The 25,321-nt window shown below is 39.1% G+C and overlaps 1 protein-coding gene across 1 annotated transcript in view; it reads left to right on the top strand.

Moving 5' to 3' along the window:
• The window catches only part of Stk39 (serine/threonine kinase 39), a 269,628-nt gene that overhangs the window by 62,731 nt on the left and 181,576 nt on the right, over positions 1-25,321 (top strand). Inside the window, exons 3-5 of the mRNA XM_026389549.2 lie at positions 11,113-11,221; positions 15,041-15,182; positions 16,911-16,966. Of these exons, the coding sequence (XP_026245334.2) occupies positions 11,113-11,221; positions 15,041-15,182; positions 16,911-16,966 (307 nt within the window). The remainder of the gene's footprint in view (positions 1-11,112; positions 11,222-15,040; positions 15,183-16,910; positions 16,967-25,321) is intronic.

The following is a 25,321-nucleotide window of genomic DNA, read 5'->3' as shown; positions in this document are numbered from 1 at the left end:
GTGCCACCATGCCCCTCAAGACATTTATTTTTTATTTTTGACTTTTTGCAACACTAGGGCTTTACACTACTGAGTCCATTCCCATCCCTTTTTATTTTGTATTTTGAGTCAGAGTCTCACTAACTTCCCCTGGCTGGCCTTGAACTTGTGATCCTCCTGCCTCACGAGTAGCTGGGGTTTTAGGCATGTGCCATTATGCTGGCCTGATTGATGATATTTTTGAGGTACAGATATTTTTCTGCCCCCTTCTCTACTATTTACCTAGTAATAGTTTAGCAGGTTAGTGGACATATTACTGCTCTCCAGTATGTCTCCCACTGAATGGGGGGGGAGGTCCTTGCTTTCCAATAGGAATTTAAGACTTGCTAAATGGGTCTGACCTACTATCTTGCAGACTAATATATTCTATGTAAAGATGGCCTTGCTTGAGGTTTCTAGAAAGAGCTTGGTTCTCGTGTTTGTGGTCAGTCTCAAATGTTAAGGGTGCTACCCTAGAGCACACGTGATTTCCTTGAAATTCACTCCATGAGTAGACAATCAGTCCTTTTTGAAGTCATCTGTCTTTTTAGCCTCTCTTAATGGGTGCCAAAGTAAATGCCATAGATATGACATAATCCTTCTTTTGATTTACCCTAAAACACACTCTCCCCAGCCTTTAGGGTGCTCTCCTTGATTTATCCAGGGATTGATGAACATTTTGGTTCATCTCCTTACTTACCTTATGGCTCTTAGGCTTTAACCATATCCCTCTTGGCCTTTTTCTCTAGACTTGAGTTCTCATACGTTCAGTGTGTCTTTGGTTCCTAGTCACAGAAAACTCAGCTTCAATCTCGCATCTTTACACATACATCAACACCATTAAAACCTTACAGTGTTAGAGGTAGGAGAACTGTACTTATATACTTATGGGAGAAATCACAGCCCAGGGGCCAGGCAGAGTATTATTTTCTTTAAAAAAAAAAGAAGGAAAGAAAGAAAAGAAAAGAAAAAGGAAGAAGGAGAAGAAAAGAAGTGAGAAGAAAGAAAGAAGGCCAAAAATATAGTTGTGATTATTAAGAAATTATGTAATGATCATTAAAATATTTTAGTTGTAATGGATGACAGATGCGAACAAAGTCATTTCAAAGAAATAGTGACTCTATGAAGCCATGAGTGCTGGGCTTGAAGGCAGAGGGAAGATTCTCCCTGGGTCGGGATCTGCTTTCCTGACTCCCCACAGAACTCCTGCCAAGGACTTCAGTCCCTGTTTTCTCAATGAGGAATTATGGCCAAATTTTATTTTTTCTCACCAACGTTCTATGATTGTGCATATTTGAAAATCTGTTTTTAAGTTCACTTGAGCAAAATTACACGTTACTATCAAGTCATGCTTGATAATTTAGGATAGAGTCAAGTCACTGTGGTATTGTAGTATGGGAATAACCTTGTAAGTCAAAGACAGGGTGCACAGTGTGCTGACCTTTCTTCTGTGTACATAGTGAAAGAATTCCTCAGTCGTCGAGTTGCCTTGAACTGGATGCATTCTGGCATTTGCCCTCTCTTCCCCCATCATCTTTTTAAAGGTATCTTGCTGTATCTCTCTAAAGGGATGTATAGATACATCAAGCATTTTTTCCCTCGGAACAAAGCCACTGCCCTCATTTTGCTTTCTGCTGTTATTTCTCTTTTCTCTCTCACCTGCTGTGCCAGCCCTTCCTCCTTCCCTCCCTCCCTCCCTCCCTTCCTCCCTTCCTCTCCATCTGCCTGCCCTCCTACCCTCCCTTAGAGGAATGGATGGATTAGCTATGATTTGTAGGTTATTTTGGAAAATAAGGCTCTAGATACTTCCCTGGTTTCATGATCATTTGAAGGGAATAGTTATCTCCTAACCATGACCTGACACAGGGTTCTCCTATCCCTTTTAAATGAACTTATAATATTTGGGGGCCTCTAAGCAGATCCTCCAGGCAGAAACTTTGCCCCTCTTTTCCTTTCAATTGAGATTGAAAGGAAAACAACAATAACAACAAATGAATAAACCTTGCAAATCTTGTGTTTTTTTTTTTTTTTCTGTAGAAAGATTATACTGGTTAAAAAGCTTCCACCTTAAGTTGACCACAAATAGTATAATAAGTATGCCTTCTTTATTGCTGAGCACTATGAGATTATTCTTCCATTCTTTTTGATCTTAAGAATGTTCAAATTAGTAAATCATTTACTCATATCTCACATCATTCCTCATCATATGTGGGAACAAACTGTGTTTGGCTGCTTGTTGTAGTTCTGTATACACTAAGGGTCTAGCACTGAAATGCAAGCCTGCTGCACTAGATAGAGTATTATTTTGAGTGTTTCAGGTCTGAACCACTAAGTTGTGTTCTGTTTGTTTCTTGCTACTCAGCTTTGTAATTATTTTCATGTGATTTAGTGTTTGTGTTTATCTAAGTATCATCCAATCGAAGGCAGGATTAGAAGTGGAAAATTTTGGGCTATTTTGAAGACATGAAAACATTTTTAAGAAATTAGAGAATGAATACTTATATGCAAAACAAATTTATTTTTATAGTTCTAAAGTTGCATTAGCTTAGAAATATGTATAATTCATTTGGAGAAAGCAATTTTCATTTTTTTTGCAACATCAAATTTAAAAGTTATACCCTAGTTTCTTCAGATACTAATTAAATACCATAATTGAATTTACTTTTAAGTGTTTTTTATACATTGGTTAGAAATGGCTCATGAAGAGGGCTAAATCTCATGCTGTTAAGTCAGCAGAAATTATCATGGCAAAAGACACTTTTCTGAGCTTGTGTGTTCTTAGTTACAGAGACCCAGCACATACTCATTTTCAGAGCAGTTTTACCCCTCAGACGGAACATACCTTTAATGACGCTCACTCTTTTTACCTCGACGGTGCCATCCTCATAGACAAATGGGAAAGGTTTGGGTTGAGATGAATGCTTTTGTCCCTTCCTGGGTTATTTTGAAAAGGACTGCATGGTGCTCAGGGGAAGGTGGGAGGGGTCTCTGCCCCTTCAGCTGCTGTTTGGGGAGGGTTGTTCCCTGGCAGAACCCCCGATGGCTCATGGTGCAGTGCCCAGGAACAGACACAGATCCCCTCACATTCTCAGCCCTTTCTTGAGGAAGCCAGATACAGCAGCAGTCTTGAAAGTTGGCTCTTTGGTCTCCAGCAATACAGACTGGCTGAAAAGAAAAAATTTTCCTGTTTCTGTTTTTATGGCATCTTCAACTTGACTTTTTGACTTTTTCCAAGTGCTCCCTGTCAGGGTTCATTAAATGATCAAAAGGCTGTTGTAGATGACAGTATCTGAATCCCATTCCATGATAGTTCCCACAGAATTTTCAGACCCCCTACAATTATCACACACACACACACACACACACACACACACACATCAAATGATATATATTATAAATATATTTATGTTATTGAAAAAATGACTCTTCACCATTGCGTTTCCTTCCTTCCTCCCTCCCTCCCTCCCTTCCTTCCAGCCTGCCTTCCTTCCTTCCTTCTTTCCTTCCTTCCTTCCTTCCTTCCTTCCACTAAGGGCCTCTTGCATGCTAGGCAGTGCTCTACCACTGAGCCACAACCCCAGCCCTACCACTGAGGTTTTAAAAATATTTTTAGTTGTAGATGGACACAATATCTTTATTTTATTTCTTTTTATGTGGTGCTGAGGATCCAACCCAGTGCCTTCTATATGCAAGGCAAGCACTCTACCCAGCCCCCTGAGTTTTCTTATAGCATTTCAGTGTCACTATTTTAGGGTCAGGGGTGTGGCTCAGTAGTAGAGAGCTTACCTTGCATGTGTAAGGCCTTGGGTTCCATTTTAACACCACCAAAACCAAAACAAAAATTCAGTATTTTATTCTTTGACCTCCCTCCCCCCATTTCTTTGGAAGAAAGTAGGTATACTGGTGGCTTCTACATTTTCTAGCAAATTGTTTAGTTTTCTCACTCTTTGCAGAGCTCTCAATTAAGCTCTGGTCTGTACATTTTAATTTGTTATCAAGTAGATGTTTAACCATTGTGATTTCCTGGCTACTTTTGTGGGATTTTCCAGACCTCCAAATGCCATGACACTTTAGATTTTTACAATTCAACAGCTCTGTCTAATTTTAAAGACCTCTCTATAAGTACTTATTAAGGCTTGCAGAATTTATGTTTCCCATATAAAAGATATGTTTTCAAAATACCTAGACATCTCCTATTTCTATTCTTGCTTCTAATTAGACTATGTTTGAATAAACTCAGGTACCAAATCACATGAAAATAATTATAGAGGTAAGTGATGAGGGAAATTTGGTGGTTCATTTGTAAATGGTAGAGATAATATTTGACTAACTCTTCCTTGAATAGGGTTTTCTCTGCATTTTTTTTTACTTTTTTTTTCCCTAAAAGAGTCCAGTTTCCTGCATAAATAGTATATCGTTTTTATAATTAAAAAATTCACAATGACATTTAAAATTTTTTTATAGTTGTAGATGGACAGAATGCCTTTATTTTATTTGTTTATTTTTATGTGGTGCTGAGGATCGAACCCAGTGCCTCACACATACTAGGCAAGCGCTCTGCCGCTGAGCTACAGCCCCAGCCCTCACAATGACATTTTTAATGCTTGAAAATGACAGTCCAGAAAAATACATTGCTCTTGAAAGAGTTTTGTTAATCTTTTTATTCCACTCCTTGGCTGACATTCAAAATCACTGAAGTTTATTTTAAATCATGCTACTTACAGTATTTAGTTATTTATGAATATTGATTAAGTTGCCTTTCCTAATAATGCTGACATTATGGAAGTGCAAGCTGGAGAATGACTTTCTGAAGTGTTTTTATTTAACTAGGTTGCCCCCTTGTCTACTCTTTAAATGATAAAGGGTATTGCAAGTTGTATTTGGTTCTCTCTTCTATTTGGAAATTCATATTTTATTTGATAGTAATTTTAATATATGCATACATGTAGTATATATTACATATATATGTTTAGATTAAGTTGCAATGTAGAAATGTGCCTGGTAGGTACATGTTTTTCTCCCCACTTCACTGGAAGAAGAATGCATCTTGATGCTTAGCTTGAGGCAGTGATTCTCAGCCTTGGCTTCACAGGAGAATCACCTGGGAGCTTTTGAAAATTTTCATTCCCGGCTGTATCCTAAACCAATTTGTGTCAGCCTCCCTGGGCTAGGACCCAGGCATTGGTATTTTTTAAAGTTCCCCTGTGATTTCATTGTGCACCTAAGGTTGAGATCCACTGCTTTAGAATAAAGTAAGGAATAGAATTTCCTTACATTTAACTGCACATAATGTTGGAGCTTGAACAGGTTTGATTTCTTAAGGAAGGTTGAACAGGATATTTTTGCCACCGGTATCTGATAAAGAAGTATTTATATGGAATTTGTGTAAGTTGTGAAAATATGCTAATTTAGTTAAATATGGTTTAATATTTTGAATTCGGAATCCATTTAAACTCTTTCCTTTCAGTAATAAAATCTCTTTTAGTGCTTTGTAAATCTCATGATCTCAGAGACAAAAGAAACCAGACTTTTAGATGTGTCTTGATTCTTATATCTTTATTTTATTTAAAAAAAACCTCTTTTTTTTGTAGTTTTAGATGGACCACATGCCTTTATTTTATTTGCTTGTTTTTGTTTGCGGTGCTAAGGATTGAACCCAGTGCCTCCCCCTTGCTAGGCAAGCATTCTGCCACTGAGCCCCAGCTCCAGGCCCCTTATATCTTTATTTTTCATTTTTATTTTTTTAGGTATTGAGTATTTAACACAGGGAAATTTATCACTGAGCTACTTCCCTAGCCCATTTAAAATTTTTTTTTATTTTAAATTTTGAAACATGATCTGATTAACTTGCTTATTAGGGTATCTCTAAATTGCTGAGGATGACCTTGAACATGTAGTCCTCCTGTCTCAAACTCCTGAGCTGCTGGGATTACAGGCATGCACCACCACACTTAGCCTTATATTTTAAAATTTGTATTAGTTCTCCTTTCTTCTTCCCCAAACCCTTTGCATAAGTATACATTAGACTCCCTATTCTAAAAGAACTTTGAGGCAGCTTACCACAATATGTAGAATGTGACAGGTGCATAAATTAAACATAGGGTGAAATCACTAGGAAAACACAGATGGGGACATTGTTAAGAGAGAAAAGAAGCTAAAAAATCATAACCCTGCATTACAGGAAAGTCCTTAAGCCCGCAGGGCCAAACAGTGTGCCAGGTGACCTTTCTCTAAGAAGAAGGCAGTGCAGCTGCCAAAGTCTCTCTTTGTGCCTTGAGACACAGGAACTTAGGACACTTGAGGTTAGTGATCAACAAGTAAAGAAACTGAGAATTAATATAGAAGACAAAATTAACTTTTAACATTTGTGTTACGTGCTAGGTTTTCTGCAAGGAGTTTTATGGATCTCCCTTTGCTTATTTCACAATATTTGTGTGCACTTGCTAGTATTAATCTTGTTTTACAGAAAGGAAAACTGAGGCTCAAAGACTGAGGCAGGATAACCTGCCTGGTTATCAGCAGGCCAGTGGCAGAGCCAAGCTTCAGAGCCCACTGTGACTTAGAGTATAGCTGTTTTTAAGAATCTGATCAGAGGATCAGATTCTTGTTAATCAGACTTCCTGCTTGTCCAGGGTGCTATTTCTTTATGTAGGAATAATTTTGGGGGGTAGAAAACAAAAGTCACATAGCCATAGATGGAAATCTTTCATAAATACCCTATTTAAACAGTTCCCCCCACCATTTTGGCGGGTATTTTCCCTTCAAACCATATTTTCAGCATAGGATTCTTTATATGTGTTGTGTTCTCCATCCACCTTAACATCTTAGAGGCCACACCATGTTGTGGTCTGTAAAATTTGCCAAGCGGCTGCAGCAGCGGTGTGTGGGTGGCCTTTACCTGTCTCCTCCTGGCACACTGCCCAGCAGTCTCTGTGGCTGCCACTTCAGTTTGAGCAAATGGGTAGGGCACTGTCCTGGCCGCCCCATTTTAGGTCACCTTTTCCACTCTTATGAAATATCACTTGCCATGCATTTTGGCTGAAGGTGTGTGAGCAGAGATGAAATCCTGTGCTGCAGCTTGGTTTGGCACTTCATGACAGACAGCTCTGTCTTCTTTCATTGGACTTGCAGGATAGCCACTACGTGAGATTCTGAACTATGGTCTTGGCAGATCTGTTGCCTAGATTTCAGAGTTCTGTGATTTCTTCCAACTTTTACCTTCTGTTGTCCTTCCCTGTGAATTTTTTACCATGGTCTGTTTGGATGAAATTCAAATCACTTAAATACTGCAATCTTCCTATGTCAAACTATGGCTTCCCTCCCCTCTCCTTAGGGTGGCCTCAGCTACACAGTGCCCTTGGGCCATTCTTCCACCTGGCCCTTTTTCCCCTGTCCCCCCCCCCCCCGCATCATGGAAGCCATCTGAGTTTCTTCCTCTTACCTTTCCTTAACCCCAGTGTCTTTCTGTCTTATCCAAAGTTCAGTGTCTGTCACTGTGCCATTCTAAGTCTGGTTCCTGGACTCACAGCATCAATATCACTTGGAAGCTTGTTAAGAATGCAGATCTCAGGCCCCCCTTTCCATCTATTGAATTAGAACCTGTATGTTACTAAACTCTCCATGTGACTGGTACACATGTTCCATTTTGGGAAACTCTGCTCCAAATTATGCTTTTCTATAGATTGTGACTTAGTTAAAAGAGCTTGAACCCATTCCTTCTGTAGGAATAACTGGTTTAAAAGTTTTCATCATATCAGTTTGTTTGTCTTTGGACAATGCTTCAGTTATTTTCAAGGATAGGAACAAATGAGTATATTAGGGAATAAATATCTTTTCCTAACCAGATAAATGAAGTTAGTGCATTAGGAAAAGCTTGGATAATTTAGTGGATAGACTGTTACCAAGGGAGGATTCAAATAGCAACATTAGCACTGTTTTGAAAAGAAGTAGAGGGGGACTACTGTTCCCCCCCCCCTTTTGGTATAGGAGATTGTACCTAGGGCCTCATGCACACTGAGGGGTGTGTGTGTATGGTGGTAGGGGGGCATCATTTTGTGAAAGGAATATTCAATTTAAGAAATGTTTATATTTTTCAAATTTTTACTTTTTTTTTTTTTATTCATGTATTTATTTTTTATTTTTTTCTGGAGTCACATGGTATACTTTTAAGAGTACAGTTTTAGGAATCCAAGGACATGATTTTTCTTCATAGGCCATAGATTAAAGCAGTATGGAGGGAGTAGTGACATTTAGATACACCTGAAATTCCTGTCTAGTCACATACAGACCTCTCTGATTATTCTAACTCTGCTTGAATACTGAATTTACTTCTACCCATGAGCCTTTAGAAGAACCACCATTTGTCAGAGCTGATAATACTTGTTGTTTAATTTTTTTTTTTTATTGGTCGTTCATAACATTACATAGTTCTTAATACATCATATTACACGGTTGATTCACATGGATTATGAACTCCCGCTTTTACCCCGTATACAAATTGCTGTATCACATCAGTTTCCCTTCCATTTATGCTGATGTTTAATTGAAATCATTGCATAATTTTTTTTACCATATATTCTCTCCCCCCAAAAAAACCCTTCATTTTGAGAAGATCATAAAACACACTTTGGTTCACAGAGATAGAAACTTCATCAGTAATTTCAACAACACCAGTGTTGTCTTATGTATACTGACCACAGGCTATGACTTTTGCCTGACCCAGGGGTCAAATTTTTACTTTGTTATATCTCTCTAGAAGTCAATTAAACAAAAAGTTAATATGTAAACTAAGGGCTATATAATCCTATAGAGGACCTATTTCTTCCTTTAAGTGTATTTCTCTCCTGAATTTGGGGTGTATCATAAAACATGGTGACCAGGTTTTCTCCAGAGGCAAGTTTCATCCTTAGGTATCAGAGGCTGTCCTGCATGGGAAGGCTGTGAAGTCAAATGGATGGGATAGGTTGTGAGCATAGAGCCTGATGCAAATGTATTGGCAGGTTCCCCACCCCTGTTCCCATCTGCCTTTAAGCTGCTGCTGTGGTTGTATTTGAAAGAGTACCTTCTCTGAGACACCTCTTTCCCCTCCTTTTAGAATTTGTAAGTTGTATGCATCAGTTATCTTAAAGAGTTGAATACACACACGCTCACACACTCACAGTTTGCTCACTGCAGTGTCAGAGAACCTGATACTCTGGGTGGGTAAGGAGGTGATACTACAACCATATAATGCAAAGGGCTAAAAAGTGTGTTTTTATAGACTCTGACCCAGTCCTGCTTTGATGCAAAAGAACCTCATTTCACATAAGCATTGATTGTTTATTGTATATTTTGATTAATGATTTTAAAGTTGGCAGTTAGGAAGATAGACATTCACTAACATTGAATATAAAATGTTGAGAATTTAGAGCACACCTGCATGGAAGCTGCATAGTCCATTTTTGTGGACAATGGGGCACCTCTTTAAACTGGACCCTGCCTAATGCTGCAGGCTTTCCACATGGCCCATCCCCCCACAGAGCGGATGCTGGTGACTTAGAATAGTGATGTCCCAGGTGGTGTTCCATTTCTCCTTCAGAAGCATCTCATGATAGCAGAACATGACACTGGAAACAGATGGAAACCGGACCTCTGGTTTCATATTTTGTTCAGAGGCTGGGAGTTGTTGAATTAAAAAGTGTAAGATATAGAAAACCTGTAATCAGTTAAATGGGGGAAAGGAATGATAGAGGGAAAATGGTAAATATATCATGAAAAGAAAATAGAAAAGTCAGTGTATTTCTTAGGAATTTGCCTTCAGTAAGAAGCACTTTACATAAACACGCCCCCCACACACATAAAGTATATATATATATATATATATATATATATATATATACACATATATGTAAAGTATATATATTATATATATATATATATATATATGTAGATGCATTTCATGTTGTGGGATTTTTGGTTAACTTATCTGACAAACAGGATCTTCTTAGTAATTTGAGGATTAGGTAGTATTAAATATGCAAATATAAAAGCCCATATTAGAACATGTTGATCAGTAATCTTTGAGAAGTTCATTATGATTGAAAATATTCATAGGATGCATAAATGTACTTTTCTGTCATCATGAATGTGCATAATAGGTTCCTTCAATGACTTAGGGTCTTGTGGTTGGGGGCAGCACCTTGAGTGTGAGTTGCCCTGGTAGGAAGGTACCTTTAATGGAGAGTTAACTATTGGACTGCAGCTTTATGGGAGTCCTCTGGCAATGCCTGGAAACAGAATACCAAAAGCAACGTGAATTTGAGCACTGCAGAAAAAATGTGTTTGTCTTATTTCAAAGCTTTGTCATTTTATGTCTTTACATAAAATATTTATTTTTTTCTAAAGCGATGTTTCCAAAATGTGACCCATAAAGCGTTCTTTTTCTGCTGTGCTAATGCGGGTTAAACTATGACAGGACTTTTGGAGGCTGTGACTCTTAGTGTGAAATATAGTATCTGATGTTTCCCAAGCTTATTTTACTTTGCCTGACCTGCCCCATCCTCTTTTTTTTTTTTTTTTTTCCTGGAGGGAATATCTATCATTGAAGACAGTTTGGGAAATGATACTCTAGCATTTTCACATGCCTTTCTCATTGACCATCACAGCAGTCCTGAGAAACAGACAGTTTTGCTGTCCCCATTTGGATGAGGAAGGAGATGAGACCCAGCAGAGTTCATGCTGGCACCAGAATTCCTATCTCCTAATGACTCACTTGTGCCAAAGCCTTTGATTCAGGGAGAAGGAACTTTGTCCCACAAACAGGTCTCTCTGCTAGCAGGCTGGAGGGTCATTTGGGCTGTATGCTGATCTGAATTTCCCTTGTCCTGTGGCTGACCCACAAGGCTCTGTGGCATCTTGTAGTGGACTGTCTGAGTTTTCCAGTTGACAAGGATGAAAGTAAGCCCTTATGTAACTGCTCTGAATTCATGGCTCAGGCAGCCCCTCCTGGATGCTTTTGAATAGCCAAGTTGCCCAGGTGTTCAACCGTGCTTCACTTGCATTTTGCTTCCCCCTTTGTGCCCCATAGTACTATGTCATGTTTTGTTCTTTTTGCAGAAAGAAATTCAAGCCATGAGTCAGTGCAGCCATCCCAACGTAGTGACCTATTACACCTCTTTTGTGGTAAAAGATGAACTTTGGCTGGTCATGAAATTGCTAAGTGGAGGTAAGTGGGCTTTGTTGTTGTTTGCTTGTTTTCGTCCTCCTCCTTCTGCTACAGTCAGCATAAACTGAGGGGACTTCATTTGATCCTTCACTCCCATAGTTGGAAATTCTGTTTGGTTTACTGTTGCCAACAGAATACTCTAGATTTCATGTTTCTTTTTCTTTTCCAGGAATGAGCCTGGGGGTGCTCTATCTCTGAGCTACGTCTCAGTCCTTTTTAAAATTTTTTATTTTGTGACAGGGTTTCTCTAAGTTGCGCAGGTTGGCCTTGAACTTGTGATACTTTTGAGTGACACTCCCGAGTGGCTAGGATTACAGGCATGGGCCACTGTGCCTTACCAGATTATTTAGTATTGTTATTTAAAGCCTTTCATAATTGAGCTGAACTTCCTGAAGTATCTGTGTCCCCTTTTTCCTGTGTTACATACCCCGACCTTCTAGGTTAGGTGAAGCCTAGGCCCCTGAATACCTTCTGAGCCTCTCCTCAGCCTTAAAGGTCTCTACTTCCTTTTCCATGTACTCAAGCCCTTAGAGGTTCCTCTCTGCAGCTACGACTTACTCTCTTCAAAGATATTTTTCTTTTTCCTTTTTTTTGGAGCTGGGGAACAAACCCAGGGCCTTTCTCATGCCATGGGAATTCTATACCACTAAGCTACATCCCTACCGCGTCCTTTCTTTTTAAGCCCCTTCATTTGTAACATTATTCAGGTCATTGCAATATACTGAGTCATTTGAGTGCTGTTTATTAACACTATAGTGTCCTATAGCTATGCTGTCCATGTCCTACCAGTAAGGTGTGACTCTTGAGCCCTTGAAATGTGGCAGCATGACTAAGGGACTTGAGTTTCTGTTCCCTTTCTCTTAACTCATTTAACTCTCCTCATGTGGCTAGTGGCTATGGTATTGGACCTTGTGCATATAGAGGGGACTTCCTGAAACAAGAACTGTCTAACTCACTTGGCTTCCAGGGAGTTCTTAATATACATTGTTTCAGTTGATGTGGAGAGAAATACATACTCAGTTACTTGCTTACAGTGTTCATCAGAAGTGGCACTATTCTCATCCTGTTGTATTTGAGAAGGGAAAACAACTTCCCCTCTCTGCCTCTGATCTTGTAAGTTATGCAAGTCATTGAAATAATTTAATCTTCAAGACTTCTTCATATCCATGTATTTGATTTTTTAAAAAAATCTTTTAACATCACTCTTAGGAATGAGAATGGTAACCATTAATTTCATCAAACACTTGCTGTGTGGCTAGATTCTGTTCAAGGCAATTTATTTACTTTATCTCATTTGACCTCTTTTTTTTTTTTTTTTTATTTCGTTTGATCTTGACGGCATCCCTGAATGACTGGTGACCGTCTCTGGGTTTCATAAATGACACCAAAGCTCATGGGAGTTAAGCAACCTGCCCAAAGTTATACACACAGTGGCTATTAGTGCTGGAATTGTGACTGCAGGACCCGTTGACTTATAAAATATGCTAAGGCTGGGCATGGTGCTGCACACCTGTAATCCCAGTGACACAGAAGACTGAGGCAGGAGGATTATAAGTTCAAGGCCAGCTTTGGCAACTTAGTGAGACCCTGACTCACAATAAAACATAAAAAAGGAAGGGGATGTAGCTCAGTGGTAGAATGCTGCTGGGTTCAATTCCCAGTACTGTGCCGACAACAAAAAATACTCAACTATTCTGCACTGCAAATATTCTCATCTTCATTTTGTAGATCTGCATGTTGAAGCTTAGAAAGTCCAAGTGGTTTCCTTAGTGCACCGAAATCTCTCCCATGTTGTCTTCAGAGGTGCAGCTCCCTTTGTTCTGAGTTGTGAAGTGTATTTTAGAACAGAGGAGAACATTTTTTGTGCTGCCTGGACAAAGCCACAACTGATGCAGCTGCATTTATATGATAGTGCCCATTTTCATCTGTAGATCCAATTCCAACTGAGGTGAAACCAGGGACACATTTTAATTAATTTAATCTTTTTTTTTTTTTTTCTTTTTAAAGAAACTCTTGGATCAAGCCGAGACCCAGAAATGAGATGACGAAAGCTTTGTAATTGGCTGGAGTCTGCTTGTATAAGTCTCAGTAGGGAACCTGGAGATCCAAGTTCTGTTCTCTTCCTCTTCCTTCTTAGTCCTATGATTAGTCTTTGTTGTCTTGAGTACCTACTTTGGTTTTTAATTAAAAAGGAAAGAAATGCTACCTTCCAACCCCCCTTCCCCCCCTCCCGCCCCAGCCACTGCTGTGGTGTTGTGTTGAACTGCCTGCCCCTTCCTTGTATGGAGGGGTGGTGCTTTGCCAACTAGGTGACCAGTTCTCTTCTTGTGGGGTTCCATCCCCTCAAGAAGAATTAGAAACCTTGGTGAGCTGGCCCAGAAATAGTCCCAAGTCCTCTGTTCAAGTTGGAACATTAACCTTTTATAAACTTGTCTTCTCTTCTGAGGATGTGGTAGAAAATTCATTGTCATTTATAAATGTATAGAGTCCAATCCAGGCTCCCAGGACTTTAGGTATGAGGAATAGGCTTTGGGCAGGTTTCCACAGGCAAGGGGAATGTGGGCAGGTATTGACTCCTGCTCCTTCTTCTTTCAGTAGGCCTAGGGGGTGAGTATATGTGCTTGGCATGGTATATCCTTATAAGAATAAATATAGTTTTTGGAATTATTGTTATCTATATGACCCCCATATCTAAGAGTCAATGCATAAGCAGATTCTTTTTTTCTCTGGGGAGGAAAATATGCATTTTTTTCTTCTGTATTAATTTATAACATGAAATCTCTTAATGAGAGGCAGGCTAACATTAGTCTCCTCAGTGGTATCTGATGGGGAAACTCAATCCTCTTATTTAATCAGAGAGAACCCAGAGCCAAATTCAGGTACTGAGGTAAGCCATTTGTTAACTTTTCAGAAATGTCTAGCCCCAGGGTAATTATGGCTTTTAGAATGACCCAGAGGTTTCGAATATTAATTAGCACGTGTTGAAACGTGAATTCACAGTGCCCAGGATACCAATCAGTATATTGTAATATTGTAGCATAGTAATTGGTATTTATTTCTTCATTATAAAAGTCAGTACATGAAGCATCAGGAAGATTAAAATAAAGATTACTCAGACTCATAGATAGGGATCTTTGGGTTATAAGGAGAGGTCTAGGAGCAACCTACTTTCCTTACCTCTCACCTGTCTTTCAGGTGTTAAGAACTTTTCTTTTTTACTTAGAAGTTCACTATTTCCTTTCTCTTTGCCTCCAACTCCAGTTCAGCTATCTGGAACCCTCTTTGGAGTTTTTACCTAAGTATACATATAGAAAGTGGCCCTGAACGATCTTCTAGTCTCAGGCCCCCCGACCCCACTCTTTTATGATATGAGACATTTACTATATAGCTCAGACTGATCTTCATCTCCTGGACTTAAGTAATTCATTCTCTTTGGCCTTCCAAGTACTTAGGACTATAGGTGTATACCTCTGCACTTGGCCTTTTTTCTTTTTCTTTTCTTTTTTTTTTTTTAAGTTGGGATGCTGAAGATTGAACCCATGGCATGGGCTGAGCTATATCTCCTGCTCACAGATCCTAACCCTTAATGAGAATAATTTTCATACTGAAAGTACTTTTACAAACTTGGTGCAAATTTAGTGCTTCTGATCATTGGGCTTCCATTTAATTGTTAGTATGCCTTGGGAATATTTGCATTAAATCAACAAGAAAATTTTATTTTGATGTTCCCATTAATGTTCTAATAATGGAGTGCTAATCTGATGATGGAATGAAGGTGCTTAGCAATTTCTTTTCATCTTCTTCTGTTTGTCCTCTCAGGCTCAATGTTGGACATCATCAAATACATTGTCAACCGAGGAGAGCACAAGAATGGAGTTCTGGAAGAGGCAATAATAGCAACAATTCTTAAAGAGGTTTTGGAAGGCTTAGACTATCTACACAGAAATGGTCAGATTCATAGGTATGGTACCACCAGAAATTCAACTCTTCATTTGCTTAGTCCTAATATGTAAAGAATTATGAGGAAACATACATTTCAAATAGGTATTGGCATTATTTCCAACTTAGACTAGGGGCTGGGGTGTCCTTAGTGGTAGAGTGTGCTTGCCTAGCATGGGTGAGGCCCTGAGTTCTAGCCTCAGCACCACCAAGAGAAGGAAAGGGAAAAAAATACTAAAACCAATTTAGGCTGAATAGATGGAAATAAAGTACTAGGGGCTAAAAGTTTAGCTCAGTGGTAGAGCATGTGTTTATTAGCATGCACCAAGCCTTAGATTTGATCCCCAGCACTAAAAGAATCTCAAACTAAAATAAAACTTATGAGACAAGAACACAGTTTGATGAATTATATTGGTATCCTCTGGATTGGTTTATCTGCTTTCACTGAATTAAGAGCTGAATGTAAAAAGTGCTGAATGAACTCATTTAAAAAGTGGTTAACATAATTACCCTTGAAGTGTACTCATTTGAATTGAATAGCTGCTCCAACTTTGAAATATAGGCAAGACTTACAAACATTATAATATGTAATTATTTTTGACATGATAGTGAGAGGGAAAGAAGAGACAAGAATTTCATCTTCTTTTGTGACATAGTCTTTCATGACTTAGGGCATGTTGTTGCAAGGCTTAGTTTCCCCATCTGAGATAAGGCGATGGTGCTGTTCATCTTTCAGGCAGTTTCTGAAGTTTGAGATTCAGGAACCTGTGAGTACACTGTGTTCCACAAGTTGCAGAGTGGAGAGGAGAAGCCACTTTGCAATAATTCTTGAAAATAGCCAAATAGCATAGAATGTGAGTGCCTGATTGCTTCAAAAAGGGTAGTGCTCATAGGGATTTTTGCAAGTACAAGCATTTACCAGTAATGCTAATAATGTAATTTCTCTACCTTGATTCAGCAAGCTGTACATTGAATGGTCTTTATTATATTTTTTAATAATTAGGAAAATATTACTTTAGATATCAGGCTTATAAATTATAATTTTTCTCTAAGTGCTGAAATCACTCTACATAGCTTCTATATAGTAAATAAGTAGTAGATAGAATATTATAATTAATATTTATCATTATTATCTTTTCAGAGGGGAGATCAATCAAATTTATTTTAAGATGGTGATGGGATTATTTGAAATAAAGGCACAGATGAATTTAAATGGAATTGTAATAACTTTACACAGAGAAAGCTTTAATTCTTTTTTGTACTGGAGATTGAACCCAGGGGCACTCAACCACCCAAGCTTTTTATAATTTTTTTTTTTTTTAATTTTGAGAAAGGACCTTGCTAAGTTGCTGAGGCTGGTATTGAACTAGTGATTCTCCTGTCTCAACCTCCTCAGTTGCTGTAACTATAAGTATGTGCCACCATGCCTGGCACAAGGCTTTCATTCTTGTTAATTAAATACCACTATTCAGTTTAGGGACATTCTGTAGCTCCAAAACACAAAATAGTCTACTTCATAGTGATTTAATTAAATATAGAGAATGATTTCACAAGAAGTGAATTCTGACTGTGCTCAAGGAGCAAACTATAAAATGACAGTGTACCCTGGTAACTGTAAAAATCTACGATATAATTTTAATATTCATAAAATAATAATTGTATGTTGTGTTTAAAAGTCTTTCCCAGATGATCAATGTAACATAATGTCTGCATTCTAAAATTCATTCTGTTTTTTTTTTTTTTCTAATAGGGATTTGAAAGCTGGTAATATTCTTCTGGGTGAGGATGGTTCGGTACAAATAGCAGGTAAAGCTGACAAAGATGAAAACTCCTTACTTGTTTACAGAAATATTACAATTTCAAGGACTGTAGATTCATTCCTATGAAAAGAATAAATGCATGTAATCTCTTTTAAGAATGCATCTGGATGTTCTGTCCCACAGGCCATGCATTTAGAGTATGTTTGGGTCTGAAGCATGTTTTCCAGTGATTTGTTTAGATCTTCAAAATAAGTATTTTTTTTTTAATATGCAGAACCTTTTGACAAAGAATGATTGTACTTTCAATTTTATGTTTTCCACTCTTCAATCTGAATACATTTACATAACCATTTATATGAACCATTTTATTTATAAAAGAAGTTTTGAGCAAGTTTTTTGATGAGTTTGAAAGTTTAAAACATGGTGTACCTTAATTTGAAAACTTCTGATGGAAGAGGTGGGTAGAAAGAGTTATGAACTCTCAAAACCCAGGACTTAACTTTGTTCTTGAGTCTGACCCCACATGGCTGTTCTTGACAGCTGATGGATGGACAGAGCTGCAGCCAATGGCTGTTGAGTGAACGCATCAGGTGAGGACATTCCTTGTTATTCATCAGAGAACTTGAAAGGTCTGGGATAAAATGTACCACTTGTGTATGAACTCTTGTTTCACCCCACGTCCTTGAGGGTCCGACCCAGCCCTCCCCTTAGTTATCGCCATCTCTCAGCGGAGGTGCTTTGGGAGTATTTGACTGAATGGCCCTTGGCTGTTCTGGACTGTCCCCACCATGGGCGGTATTCAGCTCTCTGGTTTCCAGGCATGAAATATTATTAGCAGCCTTTGCTAGCAGTGTCCTTGGAAAAAAAAAATAACTGATTTGGCTTATGTTGTTAAGAATGTTGAAATTCGCCGCAAATGATTGATCAGCCTAATTGCCTTTTTTTGAGTTGGTGTGAAAGAATATTCTCTTCTAACATAGGTTTAGGGTCTTCATATGTTTGGCTATTAGACCAATGTTGATCTTAGTCCTTGGTCCTGGTCTTGTTTCTAGACAAATCTAATGATCCACAGTTGTGAGAGGTGGAAGAGTTCAGTAGAATGCCAACCCCAATATAAAGGCAAAACTTTGAGTGTTCTTGTCTCATTGTTTGCCCCCCTATGGGTGTTAAGAACCTTGCAGATGAGCCCCTGGCCAGTATGGCAAGTTAGATGCTGACCCTGGTCTCTGTATAGAGTTTGGAAGGAAGAGGGGCTTTTAATTTTGATTTTTTTAATGGAGGGTAGACATATTTTAAAAATACAAATGGAAATTGGGAATTTCTTTCAAATCACATGCACCTCCCCCCCCAAGAACTAATAATGAAAGTGATTATCTTTGGAAAGATAAATTTGGTCATGTGCAATGGTTGATTTAACACCAGCAGGAAGGCACTGTAGGTATTATTTAAGCCCAACGACTTTGGAATCAAAAGAGTCCTGATTTGACACCTATTTCATGACTTAGGGCATGTTGTTGCAAGGCTTAGTTTCCCCATCTGAGATAAGGTGATGGTGCTGTTCATCTTTCAGGCAGTTTCTGAAGTTTAAGATTTAGGAACCTGTGAGAACACTGTGTTCCGAAAGTTGCAGAGTGGAGATGGGAAGCCACTTTGCAACCAGGAAACATTTCTATGTAAGCATTAATGTTAAATTGTGTAAAAGGATCCTAGAAGAAAGGGGTTGAATCTTTAAGGCTCCATGATTTCTTTTTTAAATTTTAAAGAAATCCATTTATGCTTAATTACTGTATTTTCTATTTTAAAGAGATTGTTCAGATTGTATAAGCTTCATGTCCCATGAAACATGGATCTAACCCTGCTTATAGGGTTAATGCAATAATTAAGTAAATATTCAAAATGCTTAGTACATCCAACAAAATCGGCAATCAACAGGAACAGTTCACTGAACACAAAATAGAAATGGCCCTTAGTGTAGCTGAAAAATAGCTTAAACTCACAAACAGAAAAATGCAGATTAAAACTACATTGAGATACTTTCTATCATAAACTTGAAAGTTTGGCAATAGAAGTTGGTGAGACTTTCAGGAGATAGGCATTTTAATACTTGTTGGTAGTACTGCAAAGTTAAATCTGTAGGGTGGAGGAATCTGCTGATATCTCTCAAAACTTGAGGTCCATTTACCCTTTGTCTCAGCAACCCAGTGGGGCCTTGGAGCCAGCTCATGGAAGCCTTTTATGTACTTGTGTGCATCTCTTCCCAGTTCCATGTTTGATAACATCACATTGCTTGAGATTAGTCCTGGCAGAAGTATTCACACCGTGGTAATCTGCAGACACTACAGTCGGGGCCTTTTTTGAAGGGAGGGTTGGTAGTTGAACATTTACTAGCACACCACTACAGCCACCTCATTGCTGGGAATTTATCCTCCAGTTACATCTGTTTATGTCTCTAATGACGTAGTCATAGGTTACCTCCAGCATTATCATTTATGATAGCAAAAGATTGGAAATAACTCAGGTGTCCTGGTTTAATATGTTATATGGTGTAGCTACACTGCGGAATACCCATCAAGTATAAAGGAGAATGCAAAGCACTCTATACACTGATGTGAAAAACAAAATTGCCAGGCTCCTTGGTTAAGTGAGTTAAATAAGAGTAAACAACAGAGGGAGATAATATGCTACTTTTTGTAAAATAATGGGGCTGGGAGAGGAGAAACAAGAATCTCACTATATTCATTTGTATTTGTGCAAAGACAGTAAAGGATGATTGTGTGGGAGTGAGATTGTTCGGTATAAACCTTTTATCACATTTTGAATTTTAAACCATATGCAAGTATGACCTAGTAAAATACATGAAAGGAAATGACTCAATAAACTCAAACTGTCAATAAGTCAAAGCCATTTAAAATCCTTTAACATGAAAAACTTCCAACGTAGTCCACAGTAGAAGGAAGGAGCTTCTTCCACTCAGCATCCGTCATTATCAGCCTCCCACTGTGCTTCTACTTTGGTGGCTCTCGTCATTATCATCCATGTAGGATTTTGTCCTTAAGCTAAGTTAGTGCCTTACATATATATATTTTGTCATCACTCTAGGGAGTGCCCCTCATCCCACAGGCTAGGGAGAGTTTGGAAAAATAAATGCTTCAACACAACAAGCATCAGCTGAAAAAAAATTGGTGAGCAAGACTCTGAAACCACCCAGCTCAAGAGTAGTCCAGTTGTTAAGAGTGCAGATTTTCGTATCAACTGGCTTGGTTGGAATTCCCCAGCCACCACCTAGTAGCTCTGGGACCCAGGGCAAGTTACCAAGCCTTCAGACTCTGTTCTTTTAAAGGGGGATGAAAATATGATCCATCTCATCTTTTTCTGAAATGGAATGAGGCTCTTCATAACCAGGATCCTTTACAGTGGGTGGCTCACAGCAGGCTTGCGGTGATGTCGGTGCAGCCCCACTGCAGCAGCAGCTGCTGCCATTACTGTCACTGGTGTTCCCATCATGACCAATGTTACTACAGCCAGCATGATCGCAGCTTCTCTAATGCACCTGGAGTCATGCGAACCTTGAGGTGCAGCTCTAACAAAGGGAGTTTATGGGTTACTAAGAGGTATGGAATTTGGAAGTAAGTGTGCCATTAATCTTGCTCTAAACTGATAAGAAAGTACAACTAGTTTTCTCAGGTGATGAAATGGTCCTCTCTCACCAAGCGGGTCAAGGTTGGAGTGAATTGCCTTTGAAATGCAAAGGCAGGTCAACCCCTGCCTTATTCTGCCACTCTGTACCCTGCCAGTCACCTCATCCCATTATTCTTGTCAGATTAATGTTCTGAGCTCTTTCCCTTGGCCCTCTGGAACACGTTGTCCTTTTCTTTTTCTCAGCTGAGATCCTCTAAGGTAAGGTTTTCTGTTATTCATTCTGCCTCAGGTCTTTTGGGTTTTTTCCTCACGGTGGGTAGTTGTGGTGCATGTGACCCAGTAGGACATTATGCTTGGGGGGCCATTGATCAGAAGGACACTTACGAAAAGCCCCCATTTCGGTGTGTTGTGAGGATGAATCTGTGTGTAAGGGCTGTGACTTTTATGTGCCTGGCACCTAGTGAGGACTTTGTTTTCCAGCCATTCACAGTTTCCTTGGTCTCCTTTTGTACATGTGACTTCTTGCCTGAATAATAACACGAACCGGAATTCTCATTCCCCTGATGGATAGGGTGGTCTAGCACACCATTAAATAAATGTGTTTTCTTCATTTTTGGATCTAGAGCTTTCTAGAATTCACATTTAATTTTTTCCATATTCTCTGACCTAAGCAAAACATTGAATTTACATAGAATTTAGAATTTCAATTTTTAAATTTCCAACTGTAACATAGGGCAATTTACTTTAAAAAGCTTTTTCTTATCTCCTTGGATTGGTAGATGCTGCTGCTGTCCCTGATTTATAGGGGAATGACTTAACAAAAATTAGGATCAGGAGTCTTTGGATCGTTTGCTGGTATCTTTGGTGGATAAAATAGGGGACGTGGGTGGAAAGTGGAGATAGAGACTCAGCAGCAGCAGCCAAACTGACTCTCTGATGGTTGGTACCTATTATATGTGAACAAATAATACATTGCTTTAATCTGGATGGTTCTTGCTCTTTCCCCTTTGTCTCTTTCCTCCTCTTTAGGCCCCATGTTTAAAATAAAAGTCAGGGGAGTTTCGTTTGCATATATTTCTTTGACTGTACCTTGAGAGTATTATGTACTTTGTTTTAAAGTAAGGGTAATTTTGCTACTTAAAGACATGAGTCACTCTACGAGGTGCACCGATTCCTTTTTCAGAACTTTGTCAGACAAAGTCAGATATAGGAACCTGAGGGAGACCATGAGGAACCCTTGCCTTCTTATGTACCTAAGGAGTGTGGTAAGGCTAATGTCTTTGGTTGTATTGACAACAGCATACATTCTGTGGGAGGGATATAGCCTTCTCTTGACTATGGATGTAGAATTAATAACTAATGTGTAGAGTGCTTCCTTTGTGTCAAGCCAGTTTGGGACTTACCATAACTCTACTGGGGAGGAACTATTATGCTTTTTTTTTTTTTTTTGTACTAGGGATTGAACATAGAGATACTTTAACACTGAGCTATAGCCCCATCCTTTTTTTTTTTTTTTAATTTTGTATTTTGAGACAGGGTCTCGCTAAGTTGCAGAGTATGGCTTTGAACTTGCAATCCTCTTGCCTCAGCCTCCTGAGCTGCAGGTATTACAGGCAGGCACCACTGTGGCCATCTCTATTATGTCCATTTTACAGACAAGTAATGAAGGTATAGAGCCAGGAAAATAATATGCCAAGTTGGCATGTAGGGTCGTCCACAGTAGACCAAAGCTTCAGATTCAGGCTTACTCGAGAGCTTGTCACCCCATATGGGTGAGATTTCCAGGGAGAGGACCCTGGATCTAAATTTAAATGACTTCAGTTTTGGATGGAACATTAGTAACAGTCACTAGCTTTCCTATGTACTCCTCTACATAAATTGATTCTGCTTTGGACCAGGGAACACATTTGGCACCTTCTTTCTCCTTGTTCCTTCAAGTTGAAACATAAAGCATCCCTAGTAAGATATTAGGAGATGAGAGAAGTGAACATATTAGGTTTCATTTGGCATAGAATTAAGCTCAGTGGCACTGTACTCTTTCCAGACTGGTAAACTTGAGTTTTGATGTAGTGAATTAAAACCCAGGGACTAGGATGGGGAGTAGCTTAGTGGTAAAGTGCCCGCCTAGCATTGGCAAGGCCCTGGGTTCCATCTCCAGCACCACAAGCAAACAAACAAAGCAAAACAAAACAAAAACAAAGAGCACTGCCCACTCAGGGTTGAAAGAAAATGCTTTCCTTCCTATTGTATCCTCTGTGCTTAGAATGCCTGTGTGTGACTCTCTGATAATATAATTTGGATAGAATGCCTTGGCAAATGTAATAGGTTTTGCTACAATATATGATAGAAGGGGGAGTGGCTGTTTGAAAGTCATGGTCTTCCCACAGCATAGCATTTTATTTTCTAATTTGATGCTGTGTCATGGTGTTGGTGGAGCTTTAGTACTTTGTCTGGCAATTGACTAAGCCTGTTGGTCCAGAATTAATGAGAGACACTATTTTAAGCAAACAGAAAATGCATATCAAGTCACTTCAGAATTGTCACTGCAAATCTGTTTAGTGTAGTATTCTTTTATATAGGGACCACTCCTTTATCGTTGTTTTTAATTTTTGGTGGTACTGGGGATTGAACCCAGTTCCTAATGTATGCGAGGCAAGAGCTGTACTGTTGGACTATGCCCCAGTCCTTTTTATTTTGAGACAGGGTCTTCTTACTATCACTCAAGCTGGCCTAGAATTGCCATCCTCCTACCTCAGGCTCTCAAGTAGCTGGGATTATAGGCATGTGCCACTAAACCCAGCTGGACCATTCTGAAGGGACTATAAAAATGTTGGTTTCAGAACATTTGATTTCTGAAGAACTTTCTAGACATTTCAGATTCAGGCTGACTCGAGAGCTTGTCATGGTAGCTCTCATGCTTATTTTCACATCCTATTGCTTTTTAGGTGTGTGCGTATGTGCACGCGCATGTACTGTGGTCTGAATATCTGCATCCTCCCAGAGTAATTTCTTGGAAACTGATCCCTAATGTGGCGGTACTGGAAAATTGCACCTTTGAGAGGTGGTTTGGTTATAAGGGCTTAGCGCTCATTCATTAGGATTAATGACCTTTAAAAGAGGCCCAGGAGAGTTGCTTTCCCCCTTCTACAGAGTGAGGGAACATCAAGAAGATGCCATTTATGAACCAGAAAGCAGATAAAGCCGGCAAAGGGAGGACTGCCAGTTTCCCCTTCTTGCCCAGAGTGCTTCTGCTTCAACTTGCAATGCCTCTGGTTTCTGCTTCATGGCTTCCCTTCTTCATTTGGCTAAACTCCTCCTCTTCCTCCACTCAGTTCAGAGCACTCATTCCCTGTGAAACTTTTTCTGATCTTTTTCTCCACTATCTCCACCATTTCTGGGTTAAGCCCCTCAAAATAGTGGCTTCCAAGTGCTTTGTATATACCCTAACTAGCCAGCCTGTGACACTGTGCTGAAAGTTGGGTCTCTCTTTTCCTTACTTTCCTCCAGACTGGATATTTCCCAGAGTTGGAAACTCCGCATTGCTCATCTCTACATCCCAGATAGTGCTGACACATGGGAGGTGTTCAGGAGCTTTGGGTCAATGTGATCTGACTGGAGACATGCTTGACTCTCTGTCTCACCAGCAGGCTGTGCAAATACATGTGCCTGTCAATGGCAGAGAGCACAGATGTAAGGCTGAGCTGCAAGTTCAAATGAGTAATCATATATATATATATATATATATATATATATACACACACACACACACACACACACACACACACATATATATAGATAGATATATATAGATATACATATAGATACAGATATATATATACACACATATATATATAGATATGTATGTGTATATATATATATCTATACATATAAAATATTGTGAGGGTGAGGGGTGCAAATATTTAAAGTATTTAGGCACATGTACTACTCTATATTTTTAAGGCTGAAAATAGTTTTTTAATGAACATCTTTCATCTCTGATCTTGGGCATGCTCTGTCTTAGGTAGCTAGCAATTAAATGATTAATAAACTTGAGGAGTAAAGCAGAGAACCTGAAGTAAGGAACATTGGGTGTACCCAGAAAGTAGAGTAAGTACACAGGCAAAATTTTTGCAAGTTACAAAATGCTTTATGGTGAACCAAAATATTTGTTTTGTGTTTCAGGAAAAAATTATAATTATGTGAATTTTTGTGTTTTGTGTTTCAGGAAAAAATTATAATTATGTGAATTATATGGCTTAATGGATTAAGATAAAAGTCTAATTATCAATTTCTTTTCTGGCTTAAGTAAATGTGGCTTCCTGATTTTCAGGGTCTTGACAAATGGTGACATTTGGTGAAAGCTCTAGCACGAACCAAGAATGTCATCCATTCTAGAAACTTGGCTTTCCATTCCATCTGCACACCATCAGGGAGGAATACTTGGGGGTGTTTTGAGCAGTTTTCTGTCCCTTAACAGCTGCTAGCAGTTGTTTGAGCAACAGTGTAAGGAAGTCTTACTGCGTGAACCCAGAGGAGAAGAATCACTTTGCGCTGCTTCCCGGCTGGAATCTTTCCTCAGCTGTGCACATTCAGCTACATCGGGAACAGGCTTAAGCACTAGGGCTGTCTAGGGGGCCTGGGTAGATGTAACTGGGTCTCTCTCCCTCCTTCCTTCCCTTCTCCCTTTCCTTCCTCCCTCCTTCCTCCCTTTGCCTGCAGTATCATTATTATATTAAATTTCATATATTATCAAAAGCTACAG

Source organism: Urocitellus parryii, chromosome 1, assembly GCF_045843805.1.
Source record: "Urocitellus parryii isolate mUroPar1 chromosome 1, mUroPar1.hap1, whole genome shotgun sequence".
NCBI classification, from domain to species: Eukaryota; Metazoa; Chordata; class Mammalia; order Rodentia; family Sciuridae; genus Urocitellus; species Urocitellus parryii.
Note: the sequence above shows the minus strand (reverse complement) of the source record. Positions and strands in the feature narration are given on the sequence as shown.